Source organism: Syngnathus typhle, linkage group LG3, assembly GCF_033458585.1.
Source record: "Syngnathus typhle isolate RoL2023-S1 ecotype Sweden linkage group LG3, RoL_Styp_1.0, whole genome shotgun sequence".
Lineage (NCBI taxonomy): Eukaryota > Metazoa > Chordata > Actinopteri > Syngnathiformes > Syngnathidae > Syngnathus > Syngnathus typhle.
In genome coordinates this window covers 12,769,570-12,797,501 of record NC_083740.1, presented here as the reverse complement: position 1 = coordinate 12,797,501, position 27,932 = coordinate 12,769,570, and the positions used below count along the sequence as shown (strand labels likewise).

Genomic DNA, 27,932 nt, shown 5'->3' with positions numbered 1-27,932 from the left:
CCCAAATGACCTTGGTGACAGGAAATTTTCTATGGAAAAACATTGTAAATTAGCTTATTTGAGAGGGACGTTTGACTGAATGCTGTGCTCAAATCTCTGTGTCAAAGAAATATCGTAATACGCCATGTCTTTATTAATGCTTCTTTAATTGCAGATGGTTAGTGTGACTGGCATTACCGTTGGGAGTGGCTTGTCATTGACTTGTGACACCCTTATACCTCAGGTAGTGCCCTCAAGAAAGGTTGCACTTTTAGTGAAACAAAGCCTCTTTGGGCTCACTCTCAGCTCCACTTCAAAACAGTTCAACCTTGGATTTGTCTATCAAGATTTCTTCCATCTATCAAAACTACAGTATTCATTAGTGGGCTTCCGGTGTTGCTATTTATTTGATTCTGCTCTTGTGTAGACCTTTGGAAGTGGAAACCCGACGCGCGTGGGGCTGATCCTTCAGAGAGGGGTTCTGATTATCATTCTGGCGTGTTTCCCCTGCTGGGCTGTTCTCATCTATACTGAAACCTTTTTACTTGCCGTTAAACAGAGCCATGAGGTTGCCAGGTAAGTCGCGTTTTAATCCTCCCATCACCTTCAGCATACTATTTTTTATTCATTTTTATTATTATTATTATTTTTTATTAGTTAACTATTGGTATAATAAATACATAAAGAAGGTAATGCATCCATCAGACTATTATTACTCATATCATTTAGTGGTCAAGCGATTAAAATATTTAATCAGGATTAATCTCTTTTATTGTTCACTCATTGTTAATCACACGTTGTATTTACTGTAAAAAAAATCCCTTGAGTTTTAGCAAAGTGTATTACCATTAACATGAAGAAGAGGTTTGATTTTCTTATGCAGACTCATTTTTTATGTAATTGGATTCAGTTTATAAAAAGTCACACAAACTCAAAATTTGGGCAATATAAAAAAATACAACATGCATTCAGCATGTAAGCATCCATCTCCATGCATGATGATGCACCACAGCGGTGCACACAGTTCTTTGGCCTGAGCCAAAGTTGACAGCAGAGTTCAGTGTTTTACTTCAATAAATATCATTGGTGACGTTTGTCCGAGCGTGTCTGCAATATAATGGGTAGAATTTTGAAACCGAGATACCTTACAATATCGTGACATCCTAAACATTACTATAATATAATAATGCATGTGATCTATATTTTAATGTCTCCATACCGCAATTTCACGTGACGTTTTGTGTGCTTCACAGTCTGGCACAAGCGTATGTGAACATCGTCATGGCTTCTCTGCCAGTGAGTTCACTTTTGTCTCTGTCCATAAGTTATGTAGACGGCTTCTATCATGTAGTAAAATGATGTTTTCTCTCTATCAGGCGGCATTTATGTACCAGCTGCTGGGAAGATATCTTCAGAACCAGGTGCTGTGTAGCAATACAATATCTTTTATATGAAAGTTAATAATAGACATAATACATTTCAAGAGCCTGCGTGCGTGTGTGTGTGTGTGTGTGTGCGTCCGTTGTTTTGTTTTGTTTATTTTGCAGGGAATTATTTGGCCTCAAGTCGTAACCGGTGTAATTGGAAACATTTTAAACGCATTCATCAATTATGTTTTCCTCCATCTTCTGCAACTGGGAGTTCCGTAAGTTTCCCAGAATATATATATTTTTTATTTACAAAAATACAGATCTTGTATGTTTTGCAAATACGTTGAAGATCAACTTTCAATTAGTGTAATATTTACTCAGTATCATTAACATGCAGAGGTGTTTATATTTTTATGCTGATATTAATTCCCACAATGCAATGCACACTCTACTTGCCTAAATGTGTTTTGAAGGTATTTTTATTTCAGTGTTACTACTCTTACTGCTCTTAACCACTCTAATTTCATACCTGTGTTTAAAACATTCTATGTTTGTGTTTGTTAAAGTGGGTCTGCCGGAGCAAATTTAATGTCACAGTATTTTCTTTCCATCACCCTACTGGCCTATATTTGGCGGAAGGGGTTACCCAATTGGGAAGGTCAGTTGCCTTCTAACTTTCAATGCAATGATGAATGGATAAGTGAATGCATCTTATTAAGTTATAATAGTACACTACCTGTACAGTGTACAGTATTTATAGTTACTCCTACAGTTAGTGTCGTATGTGATGATGTTTCAACTAAATTGTTAATGACTGTAGCTCTACATGGAGATGGGCAGATTAAATGATGGAGGCAGTCACGATGGTCAAAAGTAGTGGTTTCACATCATATAATCAAATGTAACACTTCAAGTCTCATTAAAACACAGATTTGTTGATGACTTAAATTTTTGATCCTCAGGCTGGTCACGTGAGTGTCTCGAGGAGTGGGGACCCTTTGTCAAGCTGGCCATGCCAAGCATGCTCATGTTTTGCCTTGAGTGGTGGGCATTTGAAGTGGGAGGATGTCTTGCTGGCATGATTAGTGAAGTTGAGTTGGGAGCTCAATCTGCGGTCTATCACCTGACTCTTGTGCCTTTGGTGGTAAGTCAAATGGAATTCATGTCATTCAGTGGTGGCCAACTCAATTAACATTAAAAGTCAGACTGTGTTTCTTGAACCTAAACATTATCTTTGTAAAAAGAGATATTGTGAAGATTTTGTATCCACAACAAATAAATTTGCTGGTCTGTGGATTTAGCTATGGGACGTATCGTAAATTTTAAACCATAGCTGAATAGCGCTGATCTTTTCTGATCTCGGTTTAGACGGTAGGAGACTCAACTATTTTTTGCAATCATTTTTAGGTTTGGAGAGCAGAATTCTCCATTTCGCTGCACAAAATATACAATTCTATAAAGCAGAAGTCCCAACCACCAGCAACCCTGTCTGTGATTATCTTCTAAAGTGGAACATGCGCCTTCATTCAGCCACTGAGAACTAAGCCAAGTCGAGAACGGAGCAGCCTAACAGGGATACCGTATCTTTCCAATAAATACTATAAGCCAGTCAATCAAAATTTAGGACCAATTTTGAAATATAGGAGCTATCTGCTCAGTTCTTTTCCTTCCAATTTCCAAGATGGCTGTGCAGATGAAACCAGGCTTCACAATATTAATATATAAAATATTAATCATTGAAAAATTGACCGACTGACAGAAAAAAAGATAGCCAAAGAGTCGCATGTGTTTTATGAGCGTTATGTTGGCCACTCTGATCTACATTATGGAATTTTGAATGACTCAAAAGTGTTTCTGATTCTATACATTTTTGACTTTTTCAGTTCCCCATTGGAATGGCAACTGCAGCTAGTGTCAATGTAGGGAAGGCTCTTGTTGCAGGAAACAGTGTGCAAGCCAAGTTGTCTTGTAAAGTTTCCATCATCTGTACATGTAAGGGCAAAAACACAGACGAACAAGACAGCTTACGGCCAAACTATTCAGCCCACTGGTTGTCACTGCAATAAAAAGAGAACATGCCAGTGACGTGGAATGACATCTGTCTCATGGCCCCTCAAATGAGCTGATTTGCCATCCATGCCAAAAATTATGCTGTAAAATGAATTTGGAGAGGGTTAAATGCAAAAACATTCATGGATCACGATGAGTTACCATTTCATGAATTTTATTCAGTTTGTCTCTTTCCCATTGTAGCTGCATTCGCCCTTTGTGTTGGACTTAGCCTTACACTATCCGGAAATGCAGTTGGCTACATTTTCACCACAGATCCGTGAGTCATCTCACCTTCACTTGATAATATAACAAATTTGCCACACGCTTACCTTGACATTAACATTGTATTGTATTTTGTTTTTTTTCCAACTTTATCTTTCCTTCAGAAACATTTTAAAGAGGACTGCTGATGTCATGGTTGTTTTTTGGGTCATGCATCTTGCTCATGCTATTGCGGTGAGAAAATTAATTTCATGGGAAAGTGATCAATGTTGACGTCTGAAAGAATTAATTGCAATTCTCATCAAAGACTGTGAGTGGAGGTGTTTTTCGAGGAGTTGGAAAACAAAAGGTCGGTGCTGTGTCCAACCTGGTTGGACACTACTTCATTGGCTTTCCAATAGGTGTGTCTTTATTGTTTAAGACACAATTGGGCGTTGTAGGTAAGAAACAAGCATAATCGTGTTTTACATTACACAATCATCCCAACAGTGTGACTCATAAGATTCTGTTTGCTTCTGTTGATTCTTGAACAGGACTTTGGACTGGTCTTACGATCTGTGTGGTACTGCAGGCCATTTCCTTCGTGACATATTTGTGCCGTCTTGATTGGAGAAAGGCTGCCGATGATGTGAATAACTAATTTGCTGGAAAACACAAACATGGCATACAATTTAAATGATTTTAATTTTGACATATTTGTGTATCTCTGGTCAGGCTCAAAGGAAAGCAGGTGTTCGGGACAATGTTGAAGACACTGTGGAAATGGTAGACTGCGAGCCAGGCAAGTCCACGTTTAGAATAATGCAGATTATCACCATGTTGCAATTACGTAATATACTTGGCTTGAACATGCACATACTGATGGTTCTCTGGTTTTAACAACAGATATCAGTAACATCAAAAACATCAGTAAGACAACTGGGCAATAAATGATATTAATTATTATAATTATGATCATTAATATCATTTACATATAAGTGACCTCAAACTTTTGAATGCATGGTTTAGACAACATGAAAGTGGATACAGTGATTTGGAGGTCAAATTTGTCAAAACTGCCAGTAAGTGCAACATACTTGGATGAGAAGCTACATTATTGTGATATTATTTGCCCATCAGTCAATACATCACGCTTTTAATTCGTTTCTAGACTCTACTGCAGTGGTTCCTGCTCCTTCACCCAGATGTGAGAGTACTGGTCAGGCTCAAAGGAGAGCAGGTGTTCAGGACAAGGTTGAAGCCACTGTGGAAATGGTAGACTGCGAGCCAGGCAAGACCACGTTTAGAATAATGCAGATTATCACCATGTTGCAATTACGTAATATACTTGGCTTGAACATGCACATACTGATGGTTCTCTGGTTTTAACAACAGATATCAGTAACACCAAAAACATCAGTAAGACAACTGGGCAATAAATGATATTAATGATTATAATTATGATCATTAATATCATTTATAAGTGACCTCAAACTTTTGAATGCATGGTTTAGACAACATGAAAGTGGATACAGTGATTTGGAGGTCAGATTTGTCAAAACTGCCAGTAAGTGCAACATACTTGGATGAGACGCTACATTATTGTGATATTATTTGCCCATCAGTCAATACATCACGCTTTTAATTCGTTTCTAGACTCTACTGCAGTGGTTCCTGCTCCTTCACCCAGATGTGAGAGTACTGGTCAGGCTCAAAGGAGAGCAGGTGTTCAGGACAAGGTTGAAGCCACTGTGGAAATGGTAGACTGCGAGCCAGGCAAGACCACGTTTAGAATAATGCAGATTATCACCATGTTGCAATTATGTAATATACTTGGCTTGAACATGCACATACTGATGGTTCTCTGGTTTTAACAACAGATATCAGTAACACCAAAAACCTCAGTAAGACAACTGGGCAATAAATGATATTAATTATTATAATTATGATCATTAATGTCATTTATAAGTGACCTCAAACTTTTGAATGCATGGTTTAGACAACATGAAAGTGGATACAGTGATTTGGAGGTCAAATTTGTCAAAACTGCCAGTAAGTGCAACATACTTGGATGAGAAGCTACATTATTGTGATATTATTTGCCCATCAGTCAATACATCACGCTTTTAATTTGTTTCTAGACCAGGGGTGGGCAATTATTTTGACTCGCGGGCCGAACTGGGTTCTAAATTTGGACCGGAGGGCCGGACCAGGAGCAGATGGACGTAGGCGTTGTGTGAAGTCATATAAGCGACCTGTAAAGGTCATTGCATAAAAGATCTTGGCCTTTAGTAGGTAGTAAAGCATGGATATTCCAAACAAGTTTTTTTGAAAACAAATGCATTTATTAACAGCATTAAAATAATAATAATTCACTAAAAAACTGCTATCAGTGATTCTCATAAAATACGACACTGTTATTATGAATAACAATCTCCATCACTTCAGTGCCTGCAGGTCAGATTAATGAAAGATGTTTATTTTATGAGATCACATCAAACGGCAAACATTCTGACCAAATATATCATCTTGAAGAATCGGTGAAAGCATACATCCAAATAAAGTAATCAAAACAGCAACACGGTGAGGGGTATCTGAAAATCAGAGCAGAGTTTTAACTCGCAAACACCTGGTAACAGAGGTGAGGAAACGGGAAAAACCTCCTTAAAGTAAGCCTTGAGAACTTTACAGGTTAAGATTAGTCGCAAATAGGTGGTGCATCAATGTCCTTGAGCATCCTGCATTGTTTGAAAATGAGAATGGTCGCTAGTTTCAATCCCTGCTATGTGTACAAATCATATTCAAAATGCATTTTTTTTTACAATAAACTTGAGAGCCTCCCGTTCATTTTCAGTGGGAACAGTGTTATTGGTCTCCCTTTTTTGCTAGTGCGTCATAGTCTGGAGTAAAATTTGTTATGGCAATTCTTAGGCGAGATCCGAGGTGTTGGTCCGTTTACCTTGATCTGTGACGGGTTGATGTTGATGTGGCTGAACGTCACGTCGCGTACGTCGAGCCAAATTGGCCACTCTTTTTTTAACATTCGGCACTCACTTCTTTTTTTCGGGCCACTCATTTTAATGGAAGGATTCCAGGGGAAGGTTTGTGGGTGGCTTTAGCGCAAAACTGCATCTGAAAGCTCAGCGCGCGAATTATAAGAATGCTGTCGTCAAAGCCCACGCTCTAAATTCGGGACTGATACGAATAGAGCGAGAGTGCGCCAAGTCCGTACTACTGAGTACGTACACGCACTTGTGAGTGTGCACCGAGCTTTCTGACACGGCTTCCGGTAGTAAATGCGCAGGCGAGCGCTTCGCCATCTACTGGGAAAACGCAGTCATTGCAGGCAAAATGACCCAAATAAAAAAGTTTAATAATACAATTTGTTCAGGGTTGGCGGGCCGGATTAAACGGTCCCGTGGGCCGGATGTGGCCCGCGGGCCGTAGTTTGCCCACCCCTGTTCTAGACTCTACTGCAGTGGTTCCTGCTCCTTCACCCAGATGTGAGAGTACTGGTCAGGCTCAAAGGAGAGCAGGTGTTCAGGTCAAGGTTGAAGACACTGTGGAAATGGTAGTCTGCGAGCCAGGCAAGACCACGTTTAGAATAATGCAGATTATCACCATGTTGCAATTACGTAATATACTTGGCTTGAACATGCACATACTGATGGTTCTCTGGTTTTAACAACAGATATCAGTAACATCAAAAACATCAGTAAGACAACTGGGCAATAAATGATATTAATTATTATAATTATGATCATTAATATCATTCACATATAAGTGACCTCAAACTTTTGAATGCATGGTTTAGACAACGTGAAAGTGGATACAGTGATTTGGAGGTCAAATTTGTCAAAACTGCCAATAAGTGCAACATACTTGGATGAGAAGCTACATTATTGTGATATTATTTGCCCATCAGTCAATACATCACGCTTTTAATTCGTTTCTAGACTCTACTGCAGTGGTTCCTGCTCCTTCACCCAGATGTGAGAGTACTGCAGAGGACCAACAGATTCCAGACCAGCATGAAACTGCAGGCTCCACACTGAAACAACTGCTTTTGAAGCGTGCCTTAATTTTACTTATCTGTGTTGCCATCTTGGCAGCCGGAATTATCATTAGGCACTTCCTTGTCTGAGGATTGAAGTGAGTCTCGGCAACAAAATTGTGTTAACTGTTTATGGCTTTTTAACAAGCTCCATGTTGTTATCAGTTCACCGTTTTAAACCTGTGCACATTGAAGCATTTGGATTGTATTCAGATATGCTGTACTGAAGTGCATGCATTCTTCATGCCAAATAGGCAATATAATACTTGTACTGCACATATTTTGTTGTAACACTAGCAGTATATTCTCTTCTGTGTCATGTCCTACACTAACGTTGTCAGTTCTTGTTTTTCTCTTGTATATTGTCTGCCCTCCCTCAAAAGTGAACTGCTAAAAATGTAATTGGTTCTCCAAATGAAAGACAAAGTGTTCTTTCACTGCTTCCATTCAAAGTACTTACTATACAGCATTACTGCCATTTCCATCAATTTAAGTAGGAAATGCCATAGATCAGGGGTGTCAAGCTCATTTTTGTCGCGGGCCACATTGTAGTCATCGTTTCCCTCGGAGGGCCATAATAACGGTCAACCCAAATAAATGAACGCCTCATATTATATACAGTATAAGCTACAAAACAAACTGACAAATATGTTTTTTCAAATCAGACGAGTGGAAACTTTTTTTAAAAGTTAAAACAATTTGCAATTTTAGTACGACATAAATTCAATGCAGTTTGTCTTCGCGGGCCACAGAAAATGATGCAGTGGGCCACATCTGCCCCCCGGGCCTTGAGTTTGACACCTATGGCATAGATGGACTAACTGAGCTAATTCATTCTTGAGTCACTTGAAAACGGTAAAATTTAAGATGTTGGCTCACTTGCTACAGCCGGTCTAGTAACTGAAGGGTCGCTGGTTTGAATCTCAGCTCTGAATGAGCAATGTTGCCGTGCCTTTGGTCAAGAAACTCAACCCTAAGTTACTCCAAGTGGAAATTTTGTGGTGTACGTGAAAAAAGTTACGATTTTTGCTGTTGTGGACGTGGCCATCAACAGGTACACTCAATATTTTTTTAAGAACATAGATGTACACAGCTTCATCTCAACTCAAATGAAGATCCATGAAAAATGCGTCAATGCCACACAAGGAAACCAACCAATTTACCAATTATTTACAAATGATCAATTAATCCCTTTCCAATTCGAGGTCATCATTTGGAAGGTAGATAACTGACAAAGAACTACAATCAGCATGTGTCATAGAGTTTTAGTCGAGGTTTCTCAACGGGCACATATCACCAAGATGAAATAAATCCACAGAATCAGAATGTGTTCACAATGCCACTCGGACCCTATCCTTACTGGGAACAACAATAATAGTTGCAGTGACCTTATCAAAGCTATTTAATTACGCAGCAACACGCCAAACACATTAAGTCAGGGTACATGGGCCGTGTGGGTGACTCTAAGCGCACCTGCTGCCGAACATGTGAAGGTTAAGGAATACGATTCAGAGTAAACATGGCAACATAAACCAACTTTCAATTTGACAAACACTCACAAATGACTTAACATATCAAAATGTTTGTTGCATTCACATACTTCAAGGTCAATCTATTACAGAAATCAAAGCATTAGAGCAGTATTGACAATAGTCAACGGACTGAAGCTTCACTTTACATGTATTTAGCAGCAGAATTAGGGTAAGTAAACAAATAAACAAGTAAATAAGTAAACAGCAGATTTTTTGTGAATGAATAAATAAAAAATAAAAAAATAACTTCAATAGGGCATTAGGTTCGGTTAATCCTCAACGAAATAATGCACAAAATTTGTAGTAGTGGTAAGCTAGTCGGCCTCATTGTCAAAAGGTTCTGGCATCAAATCTGAAGCCCTCCTATATGGAGTTTTCATGCTTTGCTCTTACTAGTGTGGCTTTTCTCAGGGTGCTCTTCACCGTTTACTAATTGAAATTCATCCATCCATTTCCATTGATTGCCAAAATAAACATACAGATGGAAATAAATAGCCTGTGTAGGCCTATCCTCTTTTGGTGCAAAATGAAATAACATTCTGGTCCCCAAGTTGCTTCTTGGTTATATTGGTGGTCCCTTGGACATAACCAGTTGAAAACCCCTGGTGTAGTTTTTTGGTTAATTGAATTTGTGAAGACTGTTGGGATAGGCTCCAGCACGCCCTCGACCCTTGGGGGGACGAGTGGTACGGAAAATAGATGGCTGGATTGATGAATTTGTGAAAGCTAGACGTGTTTGTTATTTTGGCCCTGGCTTACTCTGAAGAAGCTCTTCACATGGTATTAATCCACTTCTGATCAACCGTGTGGTATTTTACGTTATATCGTAGACCAACTTTTAGATAGTGGAGCAACTTTGAGATGTACCTGAAAGCCAGTGAATGAATGCTTTTCCTCGCCTGAATGACAGAAAACTACCAAAATGTTGGTGGATTTGTGGACATAACCTGGATGTATTAATCACAGATAATTGTGAAAAAAATGACTTACTGCAATTGATAATGATACAGCTGCAAGTTCTACTTTTCCCAAATGACCACAGAACACCATGCTGACGATGCTGATCATGAAGATCATCATCTGGGAAATGATCTGGAGGAGAAAAACGAATACAATAAATATTGTCACCTGTTTCACTGTATTTCTAAAGTAATGGCTGCCCATTTATTTTCCCACACTCTAACTACATTGATTTGTGCTTGGCAAATTGGTCTTCTGGCTTAAATACATCAATTTGAAATAGAAATTTGAAATACCAAGCATGGCAGACTTTATATGAATCTGGGGGTGCAGCTATCGATTAGTTTTGTATTCTAGTTATCGAGCGATTACTTACATCGATTAATCAGATAAAACATGCTTTTGTCTTATTAAGACATTACTGTCACAACCGTGCCAGAGCACGGGCTGCCTGCACTTCCCTCGGCCACACCCCTTTCGTTGCCGTAATGTCTGTCACCTGGTTCCTCTTGTTACCCTGTGTATTTAAGCCCTGCCCGTGTATTTCTCCCTGTCGGTGTCTACTGTTGTGACCTGTCCCTGTCCGCGCCCAGTGTTCCTGTCGTTTGGTTTTCCACGGTCTGTCTGGAGGCTCACGGTCAGAATTTTATCCTTGTCCAAGTTTCCAAGTGTCCAAGTATCCAAGTGTCCAAGAAGACTTCTGTCTGTTTGCTGGCCGTGAGTCTCTATCCCGTTTGTGTCTTTGTTTCCCCACCTGACTCCCTTCCAACTCCCTTTCCCTTCAATAAATCCTGGTTCAAGCTGCATTTGGTCGCCCTGGCTCACCCCATTCCTGACAGAAGACACCGACCAGCACAGCGACCAGCGCTTGGACCCCCCTCCACCACCAGCTTCCGTTGCCAAAGCCAAGCCGGGCCACAGCCAAGCCCCAGCCAAGCCCAAGCCCAAGCCACAGCCCAAGCCACAGCCCAAGCCACAGCCCAAGCCACAGCCCAAGCCACAGCCCAAGCCACAGCCCAAGCCCCAGCCCAAGCCCCAGCCCAAGCCCCAGCCCCAGCCCAAGCCCCAGCCCAAGCCCCAGCCCCAGCCCAAGCCCCAGCCCAAGCCCCAGCCCAAGCCCCAGCCCAAGCCCAAGCCCCAGCCCAAGCCCCAGCCCAAGCCCCAGCCCAAGCCCCAGCCCAAGCCCCAGCCCCAGCCCCAGCCCAAGCCCCAGCCCAAGCCACAGCCCAAGCCACAGCCCAAGCCACAGCCCAAGCCACAGCCCAAGCCACAGCCCAAGCCACAGCCCAAGCCACCGCCGAGCGAAGCCACCGCCGAGCGAAGCCAAGCCACAGCCGAGCCAAGCCAAGCCACAGCCGAGCCAAGCCAAGCCAAGCCAAGCCAAGCCAAGCCAAGCCAAGCCAAGCCACAGCCGAGCCAAGCCAAGCCAAGCCACAGCCGAGCCAAGCCACAGCCGAGCCAAGCCACAGCCGAGCCAAGCCAAGCCCCATCTGCGACGCCATCGGTTCCCCAAGTCGCCGCCCGAGTGCGGTTCATGTCCCCCAGGTCGCCGCCCGAGTGCGGTTCATGTCCCCCAAAGTTGCTGCCGATTGCGCGTCAGGCCCCCAGTGTGTGCCGCGAGTGTGGCCCTGGGCCCCTGACCTCCGCTGAGTGCAGTTCTGTTCCCCAAGTTCCTGCCGATTGCGCGTCAGGCCCCCAGTGTGTGCCGCGAATGTGGCCCTGGGCCCCTGACCTCCGCTGAGTGCAGTTCTGTTCCCCAAGTTCCTGCCGATTGCGCGTCAGGCCCCCAGTGTGTGCCGCGAGTGTGGCCCTGGGCCCCTGACCTCCGCTGAGTGCAGTTCTGTTCCCCAAGTTCCTGCCGATTGCGCGTCAGGCCCCCGGTGTGTGCCGCGAGTGTGGCCCTGGGCCCCTGACCTCCGCTGAGTGCAGTTCTGTTCCCCAAGTTCCTGCCGATTGCGCGTCAGGCCCCCAGTGTGTGCCGCGAGTGTGGCTCTGGGCCCCTGACCTCCGCTGAGTGCAGTTCTGTCCCCCTAGTTGCCGCCGCCCGAGTGCGGCTCTCTGCCCCTAGGCGCCGCCCCCCGAGTGCGGCTCTCTGCCCCTAGTCGCCGCCCCCCGAGTGCGGCTCTCTGCCCCTAGTGGCCGCCCGAGTGCGGCTCTCTGCCCACCCGCCCCCCCGCGTGCCGTCGTGAGGGATTGGATTTTGGGACGTCGGGAGCCGTCCCTTGTGGGGGGGGGTACTGTCACAACCGTGCCAGAGCACGGGCTGCCTGCACTTCCCTCGGCCACACCCCTTTCGTTGCCGTAATGTCTGTCACCTGGTTCCTCTTGTTACCCTGTGTATTTAAGCCCTGCCCGTGTATTTCTCCCTGTCGGTGTCTACTGTTGTGACCTGTCCCTGTCCGCGCCCAGTGTTCCTGTCGTTTGGTTTTCCACGGTCTGTCTGGAGGCTCACGGTCAGAATTTTATCCTTGTCCAAGTTTCCAAGTGTCCAAGTATCCAAGTGTCCAAGAAGACTTCTGTCTGTTTGCTGGCCGTGAGTCTCTATCCCGTTTGTGTCTTTGTTTCCCCACCTGACTCCCTTCCAACTCCCTTTCCCTTCAATAAATCCAAGTCCAAGCTGCCTTTGGTCGCCCTGGCTCACCTCATTCCTGACAATTACTCAGGATTTTGTACTCTTGTATGTATTTTTTCTGCACAGCCATCATTGTAACATTGTAAAAGCTCTTAACACGGCCATTAAAAGTGCAAACATAAAATACCAGAGTAAATTAAAACGTATACTGAAACATACGCAGAAACATACTCTGCGTGTACATAGTTCGGGGCGCACGTTTACGCAGCTGAGTTGGGACAAACGAATCGTCGAGGCAGAGTAAATGTAATCGATGCATTTTTTTAATCAAATAATTCAAAATACTTGATGAATCCTTTCAGCCCTATATGAATGTGTGTGGGACATGTTGAAGCCTTATAAGCGAGCGGGTTGAATGATTTTATGAAACTGATTGCAGTTTTTCTGATATTGTATTTTACATTCGTTCATAGTGGAGAATTTGAGGAAATGTCAACCCTTTAATGAACCAGCTGTAAAGTAAACTACTACATATGTGGTTGGAAGGCGTAGGACATTGTATCCATTGCAGAGAATGCACTTTATCCTTCTCCAGCTCGGTGAAATATGACAGACTTGAGCCCTAAAGGGAGTACCGATTTTTTCCATGTATAATGCGCCCCCATGTATAATACGCACCCTAAAATGGCATGTTGATGCTGGAAAAAAGCCTGTACCCATGTATAATACGCACCCAAATTTTGACTCCTACTTAAGTCTGTGAACGTAAAATTATCTCAGAAATAAGATCATCTTTGGGAACAACCGGATCTTATTCTGCCGGTCAGTATCACTGCGCATGCGCTAGCATACTCAATAGCGAAGAAATGTTTCGGATTTGTGTAGGGTACATTGTGACAGCAAACGAGCAGGTGATCTAGCAAGCGTCTGATACGAGAGCATTGTGTTCGTATGGCACGTGTTTGAAGTGAGCAGCAGAGAAGAAAGCGCTTCTGTAATGGCGGCCTCCGTATGATATCCGGATTTAAAAAAAATAATAATAATAATGATAATTGTTTTCTTTTTTTTTGTACCTATGTATAATGTTCACCCCAGATTTTAGGACAATAAATTAGTTAAATTTTGCGCATTATACATGGAAAAAAAACAGTATTTGTTTCCTGGGGGCCATTGTTCTGTTCCAGTGGCGACAATGTCATCCAAATTTAACATTATTCTGGTGGAATCATTACTCCATTCAAGTGCTTCTTTTAGCAAGTGGATTAGCAACTGTTGCCCTCTTAGCAAATATATTAGACTACTTGAATAGCGTTTCACTTTACTCAAGCAGTGGCAGATTTGATGATCTCGTGTCCCTCAAATTTTGGTTTGCAGTTCAAAATAAATTTGTAGTGCGCATTTAAAATATGTCATTTGAGAAACAGGTCCTGGAACCTTTCTGGCACCCATTTTAATATGGTTGATCATGGCATCGACTGAATATGACAATTAACAAGCTAACACAGTGCTTCTCAAATAGTGGGGCGCGCCCCCCTTGGGGGGCGCGGTGCTATTCCTGGGGGGGCGCGTGTGACCCTGGGGAACAGGCTTTTTTTTTGGCAGTACTAGAATAAAGTGTAATTGCGCGTTTACTACAGCAGGGGACAGTGGCGCTCTCATTGTTACTTCTGTCACGTTTGCGACAGTGCAACATTTTACGGCTTACAAGACAAGTTAGGATAGTCACGGTGGGGAGGGGGGGCGCGAATAGTTTTCTTCTTGCTAGGGGGGGGCGTAACAGAAAATAATTGAGAAGCACTGAGCTAACACATGTTAAATGTTTGATACCAAACTTCCAGGCAAGCACAATGAATTAAATATTAAAATAAAATCAATTTAAACTTTTCTTCTGTTTTGTATTAATGTTTTTGATGGCGGAACTTACATAAGTTCCGCCATCAACTCCTGAAGATTCAAAGTAATCGGTTTTGTATGGATCCATGTACATATATTGATTCAGGGCAATTACAGACGAGATAAAAAGCCACACACACCACAGGGAAACAGAAGATATATTGATTTCACGATCAAAAACAGAAGGGAAGCAAGTGACAGGGAAGAAAGTAATTGCTTAATGAAAACAACAGTTGAATCAGGAAACTAAATGAAGACAAGCAGCCAAATCAAGTGGGAAATATGAGTAGAGGAGGCAGTAGCCAGAAGGGGGAGTCCAAGGCAAGTAGACTGAGAATAGGATGTTCAAAATTGAACATTTTTTACACTTTTTATTACATCTGACAGTTTTGTGAAAGATGCCAAGACATAGTGCAGCATGCATGATCAGAGGCAAGAAATTGTACTTAAATCCTAAAATCACTCATTTTGAATGAGTTAAGAAACTATATACCGTTTTTTTCCGTGTATAGTGCGCAAAATTTTACTAATTTATTGTCCTAAAATCTGGGGTGCGCATTATACATGGGTACAAAAAAAAAAAAAAAAAAAATTATTTTTTTATTTTTTATTTTTTTTTTTTTTTTAAAGTACCAATGATCGTCACACACGCAGGGAGGCAATGGGTCCCATTTTTATAGTCTTTGGTATGGTCTTAACTAGGCTGGATGTAATTTTTTTTGTTGGCGTTGATTTCTCCGACTGCCCGTAAACGCACCACCGCGCTTCGTGCGCGCACGGGACAGCAAACGAGCAGGTGATCGAGCAAGCGTCTGATACGAGAGCATTGCGGTCGCATGGAGCGTGTTTGAAGTGAACAGCAGAGAAGAAAGGAACAAGGCAAAGTGTTGTGAAATAAAATGCACAGAACGGATGCGCAAGACACGTCAGCTATATAAAGAGCGAGAGTTGTTTTCTTCCTATTAGTTTCAATTCACAGTTTAATTAGCAGTTTCAATCAGCAAATAACAAAATGCGTATTACAGGTAATATTTTATTTCACAACACTTTGCCTTGTTCCTTTGGTCTCTGCTGTTCATCCTAAAACACAAAGGCGCTCTTTAAGCAATGCGACAGTGAGCGCCCGGCGCGCTGCGGTTGCGCGACCGCACCAAATTAAGCTCCCTGCGCAGTGCGCACTGAGGTCCACTTAAATTTTAGAAAGTACATCAGGACTTTAAAAATATCTTCTAAATTTCAGCGACGGCTCTGTCACACTAATCGACCAGCAGTTGGGCGGTCGGCGGCGCGCTACGGTTGAGCGTTCTCTCGCACGCTTTCTCTCTCGCTCTCTCTCGCTCTCGCACACACGCAAACCGGATATCATACGGAGGCCGCCATTACAGATGCGCAGAACGGATGAGCAAGACACGTCAGCTATATAAAGAGCGAGAGTTCAATTCTCTACCTAAATCCGTATTACAGGTAATATTTTATTTCACAACACTTTGCCTTGTTCCTTTCTTCTCTGCTGTTCACTTCAAACACGCTCCATGCGCACGGAGCGCGGTGGTGCGTTTATGGGCAGTCGGAGAAATCAACGCCAACAAAAAAAATTACATCCAGCCTAGTTAAGACCATACCAAAGACTATAAAAATGGGACCCATTGCCTCCCTGCGTGTGTGACGATCATTGGGACTTAAAAAAAAAAAAAAAAAAAAAAAAATTTTTTTTAAAAAAATTCATAAAAATTGGGTGCGTATTATACATGGGTACAAGCTTTTTTCCAGCATCAGCATGCCATTTTTAGGGGTGCGTACTATACATGGGGGCGCACTATACACGGAAAAAAACGGTACTTCTAATATTGCCATATTTATAAGCAGCAATCATTTTTTTGTGGCCCGCTTTATCATCTTACGTCTGTGGTCCTCACATATTCCAGCAACAAAGTTAGGATGAACATTCCAGTAAATGTTAACACGCATTAATGGTCAGCTGTACACATGATCCACTTTTATAATTTGAGTAGTTTTAAAACAATTACTTTTATACTATCACTTGTCAGAGTCACACAATCTCATATACTGTGAGACATCAGGCCTATGACAGAATAACGGTGACATAATAAAAGAACAAAGCACAGCACCTGCACAGCAACTGATACGGCAAGGAATTCTGACAGAATGAACACATAAAGGATTAAGACAAAAAGGACAAAGCATCAGCTACTGTATAGCAAGCGCTACATCGATAAACGACCGGTCACCCTAAAACCCCAAGTCCAGAACAAGAACCAAAGCAATTAAACAAACACAAGAAAACCGGCATGGCTGGAACAGAAAACAAACAGCAGCGAGAAGTGACAAAGAATGAAAGAAATCAAGAAACTAATGCTGATTCAGAGGGCGGCGGAAAGGGTTGCACAGCCTGAGGAGGGTAGAAGGACGGCGACACAGCTTGTGCCCCCTCAGCGAGGTCAGAGGGTAGCCGCAGGGCTTGTGTCGCTGGAGAGAGGGTTGGAGGCTTGTGCGTCCAGAGAAGGGTCTTGGAGGCTTGGGCAGCTGGAGCAGGGTTGGAGGACGGCCGCGGCGCACGCAACACCGCGGTGTGGTCGGGCGACGGTCGCCGAGCGTGCATTGCTGGCGAGGGTTGTGTGGTGGTCACAGGGCATGCTTCTCTGGAACAGAGTCTGGCAATGAAGCTAAATCTGATCTGATTCTGATTCTGAATGAAGTAAGTGGCTTGGGCACATGTTTGCAATGACACAATTATGGGAAGAAAATTAGGAAACGACTGAGCTTACACAAAGAGCGTGGGGGTGGTCAGCAGGCTGTGGGCGGTAGTGGTGGGTAAGATGGATGGAGTTTGTGATGGTCTGAGTGACCCATCAAGGAGGAGCGACAAGAGGGATTCCTGGCGAAAAGACGAAGCAGTAGCTGGTAAGATGATCACTCTCTGATTGGAGGTGTAGGGATTGTTAGAAGGTGGCGGTGACGTGTCGGCACCATTCGTCACGGATGTAGACACAGATTCCTCCTCCTCGCGATTTTCACCCCTTTACAATGGCCCTACTGGACTTTCTCTGTCAGAGGCCTCAGGTAGTACGTGTTGGCGACAATGTCTCCGCCAGCATCACGCTGAGCACGTTGTATGCACACTGGCTTTTATTCGTTGTGTTATCTATTTATTTATTATTTATTGTTACTCTTATCATTTATTGTTTGTGCCTTCTTGTTTTTGATATTGCGTCGTTTACTTGTATGTCTATCGTGTAATATGTCTTGTCACCGTGGGATAGGGAAAACGTAATTTCGATCTCTGTGTGTGTCTCGGCATGTGAAGATGTTGACAATAAAGCAGACTTTGACTTTGATGATACAGTGATTTATGATATTGAGTATGATCACAACGATAAAGCTCATGTTAATTAGAAGTGGTATATGATCAGAAACTTGGCTCTTCCACAATGCTCGAGTCATCCAGTAACACGGTCACCTGATAACTCTCAAATATAAACCAAGCCGAGACTCACTTCAATCCTCAGAGAAGGACGTGCCTAATGATAATTGCGGCTGCCAAGATGGCAACACAGATAAGTAAAATCAAGCCACGCTTCAAAAGCAGTTGTTTCAGTGTGAGAACATCTGCAGTTTCATGCTGGTCTGGAATCTGTTGGTCCTCTGCAGTACTCTCACATCTGGGTGAAGGAGCAGGAACCACTGCAGTAGAGTCTAGAAACGAATTAAAAGCGTGATGTATTGACTGATGGGCAAATAATATCACAATAATGTAGCTTCTCATCCAAGTATGTTGCACTTACTGGCAGTTTTGACAAATTTGACCTCCAAATCACTGTATCCACTTTCATGTTGTCTAAACAAACCATGCATTCAAAAGTTTGAGGTCACTTATATGTGAATGATATTAATGATCATAATTATAATAATTAATATCATTTATTGCCCAGTTGTCTTACTGATGTTTTTGATGTTACTGATATCTGTTGTTAAAACCAGAGAACCATCAGTATGTGCATGTTCAAGCCAAGTATATTACGTAATTGCAACATGGTGATAATCTGCATTATTCTAAACGTGGTCTTGCCTGGCTCGCAGACTACCATTTCCACAGTGTCTTCAACCTTGACCTGAACACCTGCTCTCCTTTGAGCCTGGCCAGTACTCTCACATCTGGATGAAGGAGCAGGAACCACTGCAGTAGAGTCTAGAAACGAATTAAAAGCGTGATGTATTGACTGATGGGCAAATAATATCACAATAATGTAGCTTCTCATCCAAGTATGTTGCACTTACTGGCAGTTTTGACAAATTTGACCTCCAAATCACTGTATCCACTTTCATGTTGTCTAAACCATGCATTCAAAAGTTTGAGGTCACTTATAAATGATATTAATGATCATAACTATAATAATTAATATCATTTATTGCCCAGTTGTCTTACTGATGTTTTTGGTGTTACTGATATCTGTTGTTAAAACCAGAGAACCATCAGTATGTGCATGTTCAAACCAAGTATATTACGTAATTGCAACATGGTGATAATCTGCATTATTCTAAACGTGGTCTTGCCTGGCTCGCAGTCTACCATTTCCACAGTGTCTTCAACCTTGACCTGAACACCTGCTCTCCTTTGAGCCTGACCAGTACTCTCACATCTGGGTGAAGGAGCAGGAACCACTGCAGTAGAGTCTAGAAACGAATTAAGCGTGATGTATTGACTGATGGGCAAATAATATCACAATAAGACTGCAAGCCCTTATATATATATAAAAAAATCATTTGTTGTTGTTTTTCCATAATGTCATAATTTTCTCCTCAGAACTAAGTGATTCCATAATTTTCCCTAGATTAGTTTGAGTTGCATGATTGAAACAATTGAATAACTAACTGTGTACCAATGTCCTTGATTAGTTCTTTCCCCCGTACTTTTTACCTTACATGCATACTCATCAGGCTACTTTTTGCTTTTATTTGTTACATTTAACACCAGTTGCTTTTATTTGTTACATTTAACACCAGTATCTGTACTTTTAATTTGATACATTTTCAAAAAAAGAGTGATTGTTACATTAGTTCCAATGCCTCTCATCATTTAAATCGTTTAAATGAGAGTTTTGAAGTTTAACGTTGCTATTTTCTGCGACTCAAGAGTAGTCAGACCACGAAGAGACCCCATGCAAAGTCCAAAGCTTCGACTGATCCCCACCACATCCAAAACGGCTTCCATAGCAACCCCAAGTGGTAGTGCATTAGTATTTATTTTACCATATTGAGTCCATCATACTTACATTTGTGTTTGTATTCCTTTCTAAGTAAGACTATTGCTGATTACGGAAATATTTTCCATTTGAAACGGTGCGTTTATACGACACCTATAGCGCAGCAGAATTTTGAAGCAGCTTATGATCAGACAAAGTGACCTAATGCTCGAGGCTACGAAAATATGTCGCGTTTGACGTAACGTTAAACCTTTTGTGGTCATATGTTTTAGCATCGACATATGACAGCTATGTTTAGTCATAAACTTTAGATAACACAATCGAAACGCTTCGTGCTTTCTTTCTCTGCTGCGAATATGCGTAATTTACGTCACACGTGAGTAATATGTTCATGACATAATTTTTTATATTGTTTATTTTATTTTTGTTTTATTTTCCCTAGTGCTTGTTTATTTGGATTATAAAAGAAGTGCTGAATTGTTTCCATTGAAAAATAAGCACTCCTGCAATTTAGAATGTTGCATAAAATATAAACTCTCTAAAAAAAATTAAAAATGTACCAAGCATTTTGTCTACTTTTATATGCATGGATAATAAAAGCAAAACATTTGGACATTTTACAACAATGTCTAACATTCATTCATTCATTCATTCATTCATTCATTCATTCATTCATTCATGACAGCAAGTGTGTGTGTGTGTGTGTGTGTGTGTGTGTGTGTGTGTGTGTGTGTGTGTGTGTGTGTGTGTATAAACTAGCAAATACACGTTCATAAATTAACACAATCTAATCTCAACATGTAACATATATCAATACATATTAATTTCTAACACTTCATTTTCTTTTTTTTATTTTAAGAACTGGAGTCCTGTTCTCTGTGAATAAATGTTGATGTGAATAAATGTGCAACTCGATATTGACGTCAATACGATGACAGCGATCTGACTTCCTAGGTAAATGGAACGTGACACCATTCCATGATGACGGGGGTTGTGCCGGGCCGTGAGGGCACGCTGCCTCATACTTTCAGTGGGTAAACATGCCAGTTTGCCAGTCACTCTGCTGCCTTTGGCTTTATAATTCATAGAATCTCTTACTCTTTGCTCGTTCATTTACTTGGATAATATCTCATGGGTCGCAACTCATCAGTTCCTGTGCCAGTCAATCACACGAACAAAAGTAGAATAGAAACGTTTTTGTCATTGCACAATACATAAAATAAACATCGACCGAGAATAATAAGACCGCTGAACAGAATACTTCAGGGAGATCATCAATAGACATCCCTCTCCACACCCGGTAGAAGCACAATTAACTGAAATTGTTGATCCGAACAAAGCAATTAAGTGTTGCCTGCCGACTGCGTATAGGCAGGCATACGCATATCATAAGAAAACGGATGTATATAAAACTCCAACTGCACATACAATATGTTGTACTGTGTTATATGTACTGAACAAAAAAAAAAAAACACGGCACAACCATTAAGAAAATAGCCAATGGCCTCAGATAAAGTAATTGGAGGATAACAAAGGAGAGAGTGTGGATATTTTGAGAGATGGATTGCAGTGCACTTGGGTAGCACGTCCGCCTCACAGTTAGGAGGGTGCGGGTTCGATTCCACCTCCGGCCCTCCCTGTGTGGAGTTTGCATGTTCTCCCCGGGCCCGCGTGGGTTTTCTCCGGGCACTCCGGTTTCCTCCCACATCCCAAAAACATGCTTGGTAGGCCGATTGAACACTCCAAATTGTCCCTAGGTGTGAGTGCGAGTGCAAATGGTTGTTTGTCTCTGTGTGCCCTGCGATTGGCTGGCAACCGGTTCAGGGTGTCCCCCGCCTACTGCCCGATGACGGCTGGGATAGGCTCCAGCACGCCCGCGACCCCAGTGGGGACTAAGCGGTACAGAAAATGGATGGATGGATGGATGGATTGCAGTGATTACTCACTGCACGGGTGCATTCCAGCTACGAAGACTCAACATGTCGTTGCAACATGGTTCAGTGGCAAAGCCCCTGAAGATGTATAGATATATGGTACACTGTCAGGCTGAATGCAAAGCAAGGGAATAGATTAAAATAAAAAATGCAGAATCAGGTGGTTGCGTTCACCGCAATGAACACTGGAATAGTACTGGAATGCAGGTCTATGGGTATGGTGGAAGTTACAGACTAAACAGACCAGCAAGTAGGTGGCAGGGGAGGATAAAAAGACACCAGTGGTACATATCAGGGCAGGGCCATCAGCCACAGCTGCAAGAGAAACCTTGGAGAAAATTCAAGAATCAAAACTCAATGAGGGAAAGAGCTTGCTGGTGCCAGATGAAATTAACGAGAAATAGCAGAGAGTAGAAATTGCTGATCTGATGACAAACATGACATGAATGAAAACGTTACCCCGGGAGGATCTAATTTATAAGGGATTTTGTTTAAATTAAGATTTTGCTTCAGCAACCAGCAAAGATGCTAGACAACCATCAGCTAATTAATCGCCTCCTTCATTTCATTTGGTCTGGTGGGCATGATGGTGCACACAACATGCATTGACATCTTTGTTGACCCCAATCGGACCATCTGAATTTGTTCATTTTGTGTACCCTCCACCTCCAGGCAACGTGTTCTTCCCCAAATATTTACTAAACGTTAAAACTACAAAAGTCACAGTTTTTTTATATTGATAATTCAATGTTTTGGGGGGAAATCCTTGACAACCCCTGATAATGGCTCCACAAGGGTGCACACGTTTCCTATACAAACACAACTGAACTGATTTACAAATCATGCCAGTAGAAAACAATTTTTTGTCCCAAGGGTAAGAAGTAAAAGTTCATGCTCGCTTAACTTTAATGATTACAACCTGACAAAAAGTCAAGGTACAGAGAATAATGTGCTGATAAAAGGAGCCATATTCAAATCTGCAAAAATCAAAACTGTTACGCTTCACAATGCAGAGTTCAATCAAACAGCAAGCAAAGACAATGAAAATAGGAAAAAGCAATGTTGACAATGTACTGAATCAACAGACACTATGGCTTTCCAGACAAAACAGGTCCGTTTACAACACATCTGAAAGAATGAGGGTCAAATCTAGGTCAAGGTGGAAATTATTATTGCAGTGGTGCTGAATGAAGTCAGAGGGTTTCTATTGTTTCAGATTCTTGGATTTCAGTCCAGCCCTTTGCCCTGTTTCGACTGACTTTTGCGTAAACAATTTCCCCTGAGCAAAACAAATAAATACACGAGTAAAGGAGGCAGAGAAAAAGAGACTTTAAAGCTATTTTGGAACACGTGGCCGCCACACTGAAGGGGAGTATGACGGCACACAGCTCACTCTTCTCATAAACATACCGTATAAATGTCATTGGACAGACAGGGTCTACAGATTTTTGTCCAAAAATGATTTGATCCAGAATATTGGATGTGGCAACTGTGGATCATTCTTGGTATCAACATGACTCAAAACATTCCCAATTAGAATGTGGGGTAGAAAGGAAGACTGGAAAGGTTTTACTGAGTTGGAAAGACTTTCGAAGCTCAAAAATGAAACAGAGGCTGGCCTTTTAAATAGATGCAAGAATTTTTATTTGAAATTTCAATTAGCAAAACAGCTGATGGTGTAGGGGTACACGCGGCTGACTTGTGTGCGGGCAGTGTGGGATTGATTCCTGCTCAGTGGCAGTGTGCATGTGGGTGTGAATGGTTGTTCGTCTCCATATGTGCCCTGCGACAATTTCAGGGTGTAATCTGCCTTTTGCCCGATATCAATTGGGATAGGCTCCAGCGCCTCTGGCACCCCTGAACAGGATAGGCAGTGTTATAAATGAAATGAAAATGGATGGATGAATTTCAATTAGTAAACGGTGAAGAGTACCCTGAGAAAAGCCACAGTAGTAAGAGCAAAGCATGAAAACTCCATATAGGAGGGCTTCAGATTTGATGCCAGAACCTTTTGACAATGAGGCCGACTAGCTTACCACTACTACAAATTTTGTGCATTATTTCGTCGAGGATTAATCGAACCTAATGCCCTATTGAAGTTATTCATTTTTTATTTATTTATACATTCATTCACAAAAAATCTGCTGTTTACTTATTTATTTGTTTACTTACCCTAATTCTGCTGCTAAATACATGTAAAGTGAAGCTTCAGTCCGTTGACTATTGTCAATACTGCTCTAATGCTTTGATTTCTGTAATAGATTGACCTTGAAGTATGTGAATGCAACAAACATTTTGATATGTTAAGTCATTTGTGAGTGTTTGTCAAGTTGAAGGTTGGTTTATGTTGCCGTGTTTACTCTGAATCGTATTCCTTAACCTTCACATGTTCGGCAGCAGGTGCGCTTAGAGTCACCCACACGGCCCATGTACCCTGACTTAATGTGTTTGGCGTGTTGCTGCGTAATTAAATAGCTTTGATAAGGTCACTGCAACTATTATTGTTGTTCCCAGTAAGGATAGGGTCCGAGTGGCATTGTGAACACATTCTGATTCTGTGGATTTATTTCATCTTGGTGATATGTGCCCGTTGAGAAACCTCGACTAAAACTCTATGACACATGCTGATTGTAGTTCTTTGTCAGTTATCTACCTTCCAAATGATGACCTCGAATTGGAAAGGGATTAATTGATCATTTGTAAATAATTGGTAAATTGGTTGGTTTCCTTGTGTGGCATTGACGCATTTTTTATGGATCTTCATTTGAGTTGAGATGAAGCTGTGTACATCTATGTTCTTAAAAAAATATTGAGTGTACCTGTTGATGGCCACGTCCACAACAGCAAAAATCGTAACTTTTTTCACGTACACCACAAAATTTCCACTTGGAGTAACTTAGGGTTGAGTTTCTTGACCAAAGGCACGGCAACATTGCTCATTCAGAGCTGAGATTCAAACCAGCGACCCTTCAGTTACTAGACCGGCTGTAGCAAGTGAGCCAACATCTTAAATTTTACCGTTTTCAAGTGACTCAAGAATGAATTAGCTCAGTTAGTCCATCTATGGCATAGGTGTCAAACTCAAGGCCCCGGGGGCCAGATATGGCCCACTGCATCATTTTCTGTGGCCCGCGAAGACAAACTGCATTGAATTTATGTCGTACTTAAATTGCAAATTGTTTTACCTTTTAAAAAATCTACTTTTTAAAATATCTGAAAAGTTTCCACTCGTCTGATTTGAAAAAACATCTTTGTCAGTTTGTTTTGTACCTTATACTGTATATAATATGAGGCGTTCATTTATTTGGGTTGACAGTTATTATGGCCCTCCGAGGGAAACGATGACTACAATGTGGCCCGCGACAAAAATGAGCTTGACACCCCTGATCTATGGCATTTCCTACTTAAATTGATGGAAATGGCAGTAATGCTGTATAGTAAGTACTTTGAATGGAAGCAGTGAAAGAACACTTTGTCTTTCATTTGGAGAACCAATTACATTTTTAGCAGTTCACTTTTGAGGGAGGGCAGACAATATACAAGAGAAAAACAAGAACTGACAACGTTAGTGTAGGACATGACACAGAAGAGAATATACTGCTAGTGTTACAACAAAATATTATTAGTATAAATAGTATTATGTTGCCTTTTTGGCATGAAGAATGCATGCACTTCAGTAGAGCATATCTGAATACAATCCAAATGCTTCAATGTGCACGGGTTTAAAACGGTGAACTGATAACAACATGGAGCTTGTTAAAAAGCCATAAACAGTAAACACAATTTTGTTGAGCCGGGAATAGAAAATAATGTGACCATCTGCAAATGAAACACATTCTTTAGTGTTTAAGCCACGGGGTTAAAGCTTGGGAAAGAAGTTACATTTACAAATTTGAACTTCACAGTAATTGAACTTTTACTACATGTACAATTCGGACCCTGTCAAAAACAATGACTGAAGTACATCATTGAGATCCTGAAATTAATATAAGGATTTCATAATGATCCCTAATGAAGGGGTTCTACTGTTTTGGCAAGTATCACAAACAAGTTAGGACAATCTGCACCAATATTAACATATGAATGGTTAGTAAGAAACATTTTTATATTCATACATAATTGAAAGTTGCATCCTAATGGCCTTAATGTAGTGAACTTTGCTAATATAGATGAGAATGTGCAAAATGTGCCTAAGCAATTTTGAAGGCTTCATTTTCTCATTAGTGGGCTGGTGTGTGAGACTCACCTTTAGTGCTAAACATTTGTTGAAGTTTTCATTTTACTTGTGATGTCTTAAATTCAGCAGTCTTTTTCTTGGCTATTGGAGGCTGTTATTGCGTTTCGTTTCTGAAGAGGCTCTCCAAAGTTGTTTGCTTGTCATTCAGTTTTTCAGTGCTTCCATTTTTACAACCGTAGAAGAGAACCGCAAATATGCGAAGGTCACCTTTACAGACTTCCACGATCACCAAAACGGGATCACCTAAATGCGTTGTGGAATTTTACTGTCCTTGTGTGCTGTCCCACTGAGCCAGTGTTGTCCTCGCAATGACCGGGTGTCACATTTCTCTATCACACGTCATCTTATCATTGTTTAATTTGACCCTGAGATGTTCATAACTCATTTGCTGAAGCTAAAGAACTTTTACTTCCCTATTACATCCCTACTACAATGAGCGAAATGGTTTAAAGCTGGAAAAGTTTCAGTCAGTTTAAAAAAAATGATAAATTTAGACAGAGAAACCCCCCAATTTTTATTCGGGACTTTTTTTAAATTTTGCACTCTCTTCCCGCCAAAGAAGGAGGTAAAAGAATGATATGAACACTTTAAAGTGTTTAAATTATTATTATTCACTACCTCACTTTGTGATTGGGTGCACGTCACTGTCAGTCAGCTGCATATTCATTCGCCCTCGGAGGACACAACACACAATGCTAAGTTAGGTCAAAACAATCCAACACATTGAATATCCCCGATTTGAGGTCGGACATCTTCCAAGCAGCCGAGATCAGTCCGAGCAGATTCCCTCCTAAGTTCACCTTAGAAGCCATTACGAGATCCATCCATCCATTTTCTGTACCGCTCAGTCCCCACTGGGGTCGCGGGCGTGCTGGAGCCTATCCCAGCCGTCATCGGGCAGTAGGCGGGGGACACCCTGAACCGGTTGCCAGCCAATCGCAGGGCACACAGAGACAAACAACCACTTGCGCTCGCACTCACACCTAGGGACAATTTGGAGTGTTCAATTGGCCTACCAAGCATGTTTTTGGGATGTGGGAGGAAACCGGAGTGCCCGGAGAAAACCCACGCGGGCCCGGGGAGAACATGCAAACTCCACACAGGGAGGGCCGGAGGTGGAATCGAACCCGCACCCTCCTAACTGTGAGGCGGACGTGCTACCCAAGTGCGCCACCGAGCCGCCTCCATTACGAGATTTAGGACTAAAATCTGGCCAATACGTATCAATGGAACTTTATCATTCCTAGTTGACACTGTAACACCTATGTTTATATAATTGTACATATTTTTGATGTAATTTTGATGCGATTCACTCCAGTTCAGGCTTTTCCGGAGCTCAAGCTCATGACCCTCCTGTAAAAAAACTATAGGATAGAGGTCAAATCTTTATGGTCAAGCAAACAAACATACCCATTCTTTATTACCAACACCAAATATGAAACATCAGTTAAAAGTATCACCAATTAATAAATGAATGAGTTAAGAAACTATATACTTCTAATATTGCCATATTTGTAAGCAACAATAATTTTTTTTGTGGCCGGTTTTATCATCTTACGTCTGTGGTCTTCACATATTCCCGCAGCAAAGTTAGAATGAACATTCCAGTAAATGTTAACACGCGTTAATGGTCAGCTGTACACATGATCCACTTTTATAATTTGAGTAGTTTTAAAACAATTACTTTTATACTATCACTTGTCAGAGTAACACAATCTCATATACTGTGAGACATCAGGCCTATGACAGAATAACGGTGACATAATAAAAGAACAAAGCACAGCACCTGCATAGCAACTGATACGGCAAGGAATTCTGACAGAATGAACACATAAAGGAAATAGCATAAAGGATTAAGACAAAAGGACAAAGCATCAGCTACTGTATAGCAAGCGCTACATCGATAAACGACCGGTCACCCTAAAA

At 41.7% G+C, this 27,932-nt stretch overlaps 1 protein-coding gene across 1 annotated transcript; it reads left to right on the top strand.

Annotated features, from left to right (window-relative positions):
• Positions 1-154: 154 nt before the first annotated feature.
• Positions 155-26,253, top strand: LOC133151090 (multidrug and toxin extrusion protein 1-like). The gene is made up of 17 exons (XM_061273842.1): positions 155-223; positions 407-555; positions 1,233-1,275; positions 1,356-1,400; positions 1,527-1,624; positions 1,916-2,007; positions 2,312-2,493; positions 3,233-3,341; positions 3,603-3,678; positions 3,788-3,857; positions 3,931-4,063; positions 4,157-4,251; positions 4,338-4,404; positions 4,786-4,893; positions 5,271-5,362; positions 11,152-11,378; positions 26,163-26,253. Exons 1-17 carry the CDS (start codon positions 155-157, stop codon positions 26,251-26,253), a joined length of 1,746 nt encoding a protein of 581 aa, XP_061129826.1.
• Positions 26,254-27,932: the final 1,679 nt, after the last annotated feature.

Excerpts from the sequence above, each read along its gene's own strand:
- LOC133151090 (XM_061273842.1), top strand. The coding sequence starts at position 155 with ATGGTTAGTGTGACTGGCATTACCGTTGGGAGTGGCTTGTCATTGACT. Across the intron at positions 3,679-3,787 it reads TACATTTTCACCACAGATCC|AAACATTTTAAAGAGGACTG; the intron begins GTGAGTCATCTC and ends TCTTTCCTTCAG. Across the intron at positions 5,363-11,151 it reads TTGAAGCCACTGTGGAAATG|CCCAAGCCACAGCCCAAGCC; the intron begins GTAGACTGCGAG and ends CCCAAGCCACAG.